General features: G+C 48.0%; 1 protein-coding gene across 5 annotated transcripts in view; it reads left to right on the forward strand.

Annotated features, from left to right (window-relative positions):
• Window positions 1-4813, forward strand: part of TEX48 (testis expressed 48) — a 33422-nt gene extending 28609 nt beyond the window's left edge. For 2 of the 5 annotated variants that reach the window (XM_077143742.1, XM_077143751.1), the window contains exons 5-7: window positions 3593-3660; window positions 3921-4043; window positions 4296-4810. In XM_077143742.1, coding sequence (XP_076999857.1) covers window positions 3593-3660; window positions 3921-4043; window positions 4296-4301 — 197 coding nt within the window. In that variant the 3' untranslated portion in view covers window positions 4302-4810. Of the gene's footprint in view, window positions 1-3123; window positions 3379-3592; window positions 3661-3920; window positions 4044-4295 lie in introns of those variants that run through there. The other 3 variants (XM_077143774.1, XM_077143766.1, XM_077143780.1) reach the window with 3 other exon arrangements.
• The last annotated feature ends 4002 nt before the right edge of the window (window positions 4814-8815 follow it).

Genomic DNA, 8815 nt, shown 5'->3' on the forward strand with positions numbered 1-8815 from the left:
CTAACAGCAGGAGGGTGTGTTTCATTCTGTACCAAAAGGGACAATGTCTCCATCACTTCTGGACTCATAGCCATTTGCTACAGGAAGCAGACAGCGCCCTTAACTTATCTCAACCCCACTGTTTCTCTCTCTTGGTCTCAGTCTCCCCAGCTGTGCTGAATGACCCCAAACGGCTCCTCCAACTCCAGAAGCCTTCCTGTTGTTCTCTGTCTCCTTGCCCCCTTCTCTTTCTTTCTCTTAATCTTTCTTGTTCTAGTAGAAGTGTTGTAGGGTCATCAGAGATCTGAAGTCCACGACCCACAGGGAATAAACCAAGGGGGCCCTTTTCTTTGGCTCTTGTTTCCATCCAGAGGGGGGCACTGGCAGTGCAAGAAACACCTCGCCCACCTCTCCCAGTGCTCTCTTCTACAGCATCATCATCAATGACGTTTATTACACCTTTACAGCATGCCAGACACCATGCTAAGCACCTTACATCTTCATCTCACAATCCTCCCTATCATACAGACAGGAAAACAGAGGTTCATGGGGGTTACGTTGCTCTAAATTACACAGCAAGGTGCAGCAAGAATTAGATCTCAAATCATCTAACTCAAAAACATGCCCTCTTAATTGCTCTGCTGCTCAGCCAAACTTCTGGTGGAGCCTTTCCATTTACACACCAGCCGCCTTCCACTCTCAGAGGAGACAGTGGTTGTGAATCTCTCCCCTCAGCACTTCCTGGAGGGCGAGGTGGTGGGCAGCGAAGGTTCTGGCATCAAACGAAACCACGTTAAAATCCCGGCAGTTCCTCCTGTCTGTGAGATTTGGAGCGAATATATTCCTAAGGTTCAGATCCCTTCAGCTGAAAAGTGAGGCCAATGCCTGCTTTTCTCGTGGTGGTGAGAATTAAAGGGGCTCATAGATGTAAAACAACCGGCCCAGGATGCCAATGAATACCACCGGGGAGAATGGGAAAATCCAGAATGAGGATGTTCCTGTCCATTTCTAGAGCAGGGAGTTTTTTTTTTTTAACCTGTTAGCAGAAAGGAGAGCGGGGATAGGATTGGGCGTAGTGTTGTTTGACAGTCCGAGACAGCTTCATTTATTCAACCGCTGTTGAAAGGACACCTCCTCTGCGTACACTCCGCGTGTGTGCTGGGATCCGAAGCGGAACTGGGCCCCTCCCTACCTCCCTGAGAGCAGAGAATCTGCCTCTCTCTCTCTCTCTCACTGCAGTAGCCCTGGCAACTCAGCCAGTGCCTGGTATCGGTAGGGCCTCAATTATTATATGCTGCACAGATGAGAAAAAAAAATTCTCAGATTGGAGTTTATTCTCCTGTAGGCAGATAAACAGACACTTATAATATCTTCCTTTCAACAAGCATTCATTGAGTATCGATGTGCAACGATGGTGTAAGGGCCACGATGCAGGGAAGCACCGGGGTCTATGGGACCACAAAGGAGAAGCGTCGAATTCACCCCAAGTGTAGATGACTCCCTGGAGGAAGTGACACCTGCGCTGAGCCTTCAGGTGTAATGGGTGAGAGAGCAGGGAGGGAAGATCCCAGGTAGAGGGGACAGCTTGTGCAAAGGCAAGTGGTGGCAGGATGAGAGCAAGTTTGAAGCACAGCCAGCAACAACTATGGCTGAAGTATAGGGTGAGGCTGGAAATAAGTGAGGCTGCAAAAGCTGACTGGGAGCAGATCACAAAGCGGGTTCAGAGCAGCAGAATAGGGGAGCCACTGAAGGGTTTGAGGCAATTTGCATTAGGAGCAGTTCTTCTGGTTGCAGGTGAGTGAGGGGACAGAGTGGGAGCTGTGGTCGGGTGCAGGCGAGTGGGGATGCCCATAGGGCAGGCAGATGGAGGGCTGCAGGTGATAGAGGAGATTCATGAGATAGAATCACTAGGCCTTAGTGACAGATCAAATGTGCGAGGATGGGATGTCGGCATGGGAAGCAGGAGGGTTCACCATTTCTGGCCCCAGACACAAGGTGAATGGTGGGACCTGTCCCCAAAATAGGGATCATGGGAGGTGGCCAGCAGAAGGCCAGGGAACAAACCCAATGGCCCTCTACAAAGCCACCCACTTGGCACCAGGCTGCAGGGAGCCGTGTCCTACAGGTAATGAAGGTCCTGGAACAAAATTGCTCACCTTGTTCCCCGCGGCCCCTGGTGACAGCAACTGCTTGTCCCGGGACCAAAGTGGTATAAATACAAGTTCATCTAACCGTTCCACATACATTTGTTAACCGCCTACCCTGTGCCCTGCACTGGGGATCTAGCAGTGAGCAAAGAAGTAAAACTCCCTGCTTCTGTGTGGCTTATAGTGGCGGAGGACAGGGCACACACAGATTCTATCTAGAACATGTCAGAATGTGGCAAGGGCCGTGGAGAAGAATAAAGCAGGGAAAGGGGTTAGGGGGTGCTGAGAATGGGGGTTTAAATAGGGTGAACCTCAACTGAAATAGGGTGAGTTTAATACGCTGGGTGGGCCAGGGAAGGCCTCAATAGAAAAGGCAACCTTGAAACAAAGGCTTGAAGGAGGTATGGAAATGAGCCTTGGGGTCTCCAGGGGAAAGAGCATGCCAGGCAGAAATCAGAACAAATGCAAAAGCAGTTGTGTTTGGGGCGGCTGGAAGGGAGTGAAGGGGAGGGTGGTGGGAGATGAACTCAGAAGGACCGCAGTAGCAGGAGTGGGGGAGGTGATGGATAGGTTATGAAGTATTTCAGGAGAGCCCCGGGAAGGACTTGGGCTTCCACTTACATGATATAGGAAGCCACTGGGAGACTCAGAGCAGAGGCATGACCTGCTCTGACTTATATATTAAGAAGATTCCTCTGGTTGTGCTATCACTTAATGGAAGAAGCAGGTAGACCAATTCGGCCATTGCAAAATTCCAGGCAAGAAATGATGGCAGCCAGAACAGGGAGGAGCAGGAGGGGGCATGAGAAGCTGGTGCCCAGGAATGTGACCACAGAGTGAACTGGGATGCTGTGAGTGACGTATGACCAACACCAGAGTGAAAGTTCAGAGAGTGGACGAAGGCCAAGAGCTTACAGAGAAGGGATGTTGGGAATAAGACAAGGATTTTAAAACTCTGGTCATAGAGCTGGAAGAATCTTAGGAAAAAATCACCCCCAGCCCAATCACCCCCAATTACAGATGGGGAGCCAGGCCCAAAGACAGGGATAAACGAGCCCAAAGCCACCCAGCAAGATAGTGGCGGAACCAACACTTGAACCTGCAAGGCTGAGCCTCATGATCCCATGGGAACTAGGGTCAGCTGAAATTAAACAGTGCATAAGGTACATGCAGAGGAAGGAACAGGAAAGAGAAAGAACATGGAATGCATACGCATGGGTCGCTGTCATCACAGCAGTCACTTTACAAACAGGTAGGCACTGCTATTCCCATTTTCTAGTTAAGAATGTGAGGCTCAAAAAAATTAAGGGATTAGCCCCAAAGCTCATACCACGAGAACAGAACACAAACCCGGCTCCTAAACAAGAGCTGGTCCGTGTGCACTAGTGCATGTGCTGGGTTCTGTTCTGGTAGGACCTGAACAGAAGGGACTGGCATTTTTCAGCAGTAGTCTTATGTTCCTTTAGGAAACAGCCCTGCCCAGAGAACTGTGCTGAACCCTAAGATCAGCGAATTCAACAAGGCACCCCTACAGGTAAGGCCTAGCAGAGTAGAGGCTCTAAGATCTTTCCATGGATAAGAGAACATTTCACAAAAGAGTAAGAACCAGGCTTTAGAGATGGAGGCCCAGGCACAGGAGCCTGAACCCGCCAGTCCCAGGAGGTTTGGGAGAGGGGCAGGATGTGGTACGCTGAGCAAGGCTCGCCCAGTCTGACCCACTGCTTAAATACCAGTGGCTTCTGGAATTAGAGGCTGCAGAGCTGGAAGCATCCAGGCCCTTTCTTCCTCCCCCAGCCCATCCAAACGTGGCCGCAAAGATCTTCTGTTGTTGCTGCCAGGACAGCGAGGGGTCCCCCACCACTGTTCGCTCCCACAGTCAGAGGAGGTCCCAACCGCTTCATCGGCCGCAGTCCTTCGGTAGGTCCGAGCCCGGAGCGTGGTGGTTGGCAAGGACGCGTGAGTGATTCTCTAGCCCCCAGTCTCCCCAGCCACCTCCGGCTGGGACACTCCCAGGCTTCGTTCAGTTTTCTGGGGGGTTCGTTTTGTTTTGTTTTTTAAGGGCCCACGAACAATTCAAGGAATCGCCAGACAGGGATAGGATGAAGGTGGTTCGTCCACGCGGAAGGCAAAGCCTTTACCCAGGATGGCTTCTCCCCTTTGTTTTTTCAGATCTGAATGCAAATGCTCGCAAGAGCAGTTTGAAAATGGGACCCGCCCACTGCTTGCCCGGCAACAGGCAGCTGATGAAGCTGTGCACACTCGGCAGGCCTTGACCCATGTAGCTGGCGGCCCCTGCGCAGGCGCTAGCGCGGCACAGGGGCCCGAGCGTCCCCGAGAAGAGGGCTGGCGGTGAGCAGAGTCATGAAGACCTATTCGGAAACTCCCGTGGGGAGGAGAAGACGTCTGAGCCACCCCTGCGCCACCAATGAGAGTCACTTCACCTCCTGAAAAAGCCACCGTGGGAGGAGCGGCCCCCAATTAAAGTCCTTGGTCCCATCGCAGGGCCGTGTCCCTCCTCTTTTCCCCTTCCCTAGCCCTACTTCTGACATACCCATGATATGCAGCCATTAGAACCTAGCATCTCTTCAAGAAATGTGATCTATCATTTTTAAATAGTTTCGGTCAATCCAACAAGATTCCACTAACAGGCAACAGTAAATGAATGATCTAATAAATTTCTAGAGCTTGAGGGCAAGATACAGTTCCCCTACTGTGTGATGCCATTTGGTACACAGGGCTGTCGCGAACAGTGAAGCAGTTTGTGTGACACTCTAATCAAGCGGGCTGTGCACAGCCAGTGCAGAGATAGAGTCCTGTTTGTGTTAAAACATAAACACAATGCATGCAAACACAAGTAACATTCAGGAGACCCCGAGTGGCTTCTGCTTTATCCCGGGAGCCAGGCACAGAGGCATGGGATTGCAACACAAGAAGGCAACAGCTTCGGGAGCATATGGAAAGGGAGCATTTTGCAACCAGCTCCAGGGTTCACGGAAGGCTTCCTGGAGGAGGTGATGCTTGAATTTTATGGAAGTCGAAGGGCCATTAGCCAAACAAAGAGGAGGAAGAACAGGATTCCAGGAAGGAACTAAATCAGCAAACTAGAAAAGAGAGACGCAACTTGGTAGGGGCAAGGTGGCAAGGCTGAAAAGTTTGGATTGACTGAGCCAGGGCTTGATGGGAGGAGAGATGGGCAAAGCAGGACATCAAGAGCCTCGAATGAAGGGAAATGGAGTTGGACTCTCTCCTGAAAGTAATGGGAAGCCCACAAATGGGTTTTTAGCCCTAAAGTAACATAACCAGATTTCTGTTTGGTTTTTTTTTTCAGTATGAACAGGGTGAGTTACTAAGAAGACAATTTGTTATATAAGCACCCCTGTGCCGTGCCCACCTCAGAAAAGAGGATAAAAACATATAATGTCTTATGCCACAGTGTTATAGACTAAAATTTATACTTAGAATGGAAAGCCCACCCTGGCTGTAATCTGAAGGATGGGTTTGAGAGAGAGTAATAATTACAGTAATATATAAAGTCTGGCCTATTGTTCACTCTGTACCAGGTACTGTTATAAGCACTTAAGAAATATCAACTCAATCAGCACAAAAGCCTAATGAGGTTGGCATTATTATTACCCCAGATTTACAGATTGGGAAGCTGAGGCACACAGAAATTGAAATCTCTTAAGATCACACTAATAGTGGATGGCAGAGCTGAGACTTGAACCCAGGAAGCCTGACTCCAGAGAAGCACACTCTTACTCACTCAGCTATGTTGCCCTTCACAAGGATAGTGGAATGATATGGGGCCAATTATTGCTGCCCGCTCCAAATCGAGCCTTCATTGTGTGCTATTCAAAATTGAAGCTGGCCCTTTAAGTAGGTTTTCATTGCCAGCTGATGCAATGCTAAACTTTACCAGTAGGGGTTGCTGGAGAAACATTGGAGGAGGAAGCGGCTTTCCTGCCAAGTGGTCTTGTGCTCATCTCAGCAAGTTCCTGCAAGTACATGCAGTTTCTTCAGCATCTGGATGCAGCAGATCCCACAGCTTTCACAACACCCAGTTCTCTATCTCCCACAAATAGGGGAGTCCTCCATTAAGACATCTCTCCTTAGACCGCTTTTCCTGGCACCCTAGAAGGCAGACTTTTAGCACATTCTGTCATTATGACACCTTAGAGACTTCTCTGTTGTCCAGTGAGCCACAGTCCATGTCCTTTCCAATGAGGTCTGGATCTTAGCTGGGGATGGGGTATGGCAGACTCCCAAGGCACAGTGGCTGTTCCTTATATCTGCTACTCCTAAATTCCTTAGGGTTCTCTTTACTTCTTACTAACCAATCCCTCATCATTCCAGTCCTGTTATAGTTAATATTTCTTAACTATAATCTTGTGCTGATTATTCCTGAATCCATCAGAAAGCTACCCACACACCTAGGACTTGAGGGCCCAAGACGGCAGAGAGAAGGACGCAGAGAAAGATGAGACAGCCATCCAGGCCTGCTGATGCCCCTAAGGCACCTGCCAAATGCTAAGCAGGTTCTAAGAGGCTAAAAGGCTGTGCAGAGGTTTCAACAGACTCACAAGGCTGGGGCAAGAAAAACTAGAGCATCAGAATTCACCAAGGAGGAGCTATTGCACAATTTATGGTTTTAAAACAAAATTGTTAACAGGTTTTCAGTTAAAATCCATAAAGGGCTACAGAAACAGATGTAAAGGCTAACCAGAAGCAGATGAGTCCTCACAAAGACTGAATCCCATCCCAACACAACCCCTCCCAAGCAATTCAGTGGGGCTAATCACATTAAAAATAGTGCAGTACCCTTACCTACTTAACCCTATTTTTAACCTTTAAAAGTATCTTAACCCTACTTTTGCCAGAAGCAAAAATAAATCCTCTCTGAAAGATCCAGAGCCTTTTATATATCTCCAGCTTTTCATATAAAATGTCTAGCATTGAATAAAAAATTATCAAGAATAGAAGATAAAACCAACTGTTTTAGTTTGTAAGCCCCTAGAATGCAATATACCAAAAACTGAATGACTTTAAAAAGGGGGAATTCATTAAGTTGCGATTTATAGTTCTAAGGCCATGAAAATGCCCAAACTTTGGCATTCAGGCAGATACCTAGATTCAAGAAAGGCCAATGGGTCCAGAATACCTCTGTCAGCTAGAAAGGCACATAGCTGCTACCTTTCTCTCCTGGCTTCTAATTTCATAAGGAAACCCTGGAAGTGTTCTCCTTCTGCATCTCCAAAGATGTCTGGCTGTGCAGGCGCTGCTGGTTTTCTCCAAAATGGTTCCCTCTAAAGGGCTCCAGTAAGCAATGCCACCTTGAATGGGTGGGTCATATCTCCATGGAAACAATCAAAAAGATCCCACCCAGCAATACTGAATGAGGACTAAAGGACATGGCTTTTCTGGGGTACAGAATAGCTTCAAATCAGCACATCAACTGACCTGGGAGCTCAAGGTTATACTGAATGTACAGAACAGGAAAATTCACAGACACAAAGCAGATTAGTGGTTGCCAAGGGCTAGTGGGTGGGGAAATGGGGAGTGACGGCTAACAGGTAAGGGTTTTCTTCTGGGGTAATGAAAATGTTCTAGAATTAGATAGTGGTAATGGTTGTACAATCTTGTGAATGTACTAGAAACTGCTGAATTGCACAGTTTAAAATGATGAACAGGGCCACGGTGGCTCAGCAGGCAGAGTTCTCGCCTGTCATGCCGGTGACCTGGGTTCATTTCCTGGTACCTGCCCATGCAAAAAAAAAAAAAAAAAAAAAAGTGAATAAAACAAAATATGTAATTAAAAAAAAACACTTGTCAGAAATAAAAGAAAAAACTGAAAATCTACAGTCTTAGGAGTTTTCCTCCCTGGATCACTGAGAACAAGCAAATCAAAATCCCAAAGGATACAGACAACCCAACTGAGCTAAAAGAAACGTAGGAGACAGCATGCAACAGCTGCAGAGAAGCCGCCACTGATCAAGCCCTTGGTATGGACAAGGCTGGTGGGTGACATGCATGACCTCACTGAATTCCCCTTATTATCACTTCCTGTATCTTAGTAGATGAGAAAACAGAGGCACACAGAGGGTTATCTAGCCCAAAGCCAACAGTTTGCTCCTAAATTCCCTGCTCTACTGCCTCCTGGGCTAAATGAAAACTAATGCAGGCTGACCAACCATTAACTGTAAATGGCCCACTCCATAACAAAGATAAAAACCAGGCACCTACTGTTCATAAGACATGGTGAGAGAGTTCAAAAAGTGCCACAATTTACTGAGTTCTTACTGTGCTGCATGCACTTTACATTCGTGATCTCATCTAACCCTCATGACAACCCACAGAGTAGGTACTCTCATCTTCATTCTATAGACGAGGAGCTGGGACCCAGGGATGGGAAGTGACTTCTCCAAAGTCATGCTGCTCCTAAGTAGCAGACCCCCGATATAAAATCCAACCCTAGAGTCCAAGCTCTGGGCTCCTCCCTTCACTGGCACTTGTGACAGCTCCGATCTTTGGCATCACCATGCCTATCTAAACACAGAGCTTTACAACTCTGAGAGCAAGTTTGTTCACGGTTCCTGATCTTCACAGCAACCTGGTGGAGGAGGCAAGGCAGAGATCACTGGGATTTTTTAAATGAGGAAACCAGTGCAAAGAAATGCACATCCTGGGCACAC

This window comes from Tamandua tetradactyla, chromosome 2, assembly GCF_023851605.1.
Source record: "Tamandua tetradactyla isolate mTamTet1 chromosome 2, mTamTet1.pri, whole genome shotgun sequence".
Taxonomy (NCBI): Eukaryota; Metazoa; Chordata; class Mammalia; order Pilosa; family Myrmecophagidae; genus Tamandua; species Tamandua tetradactyla.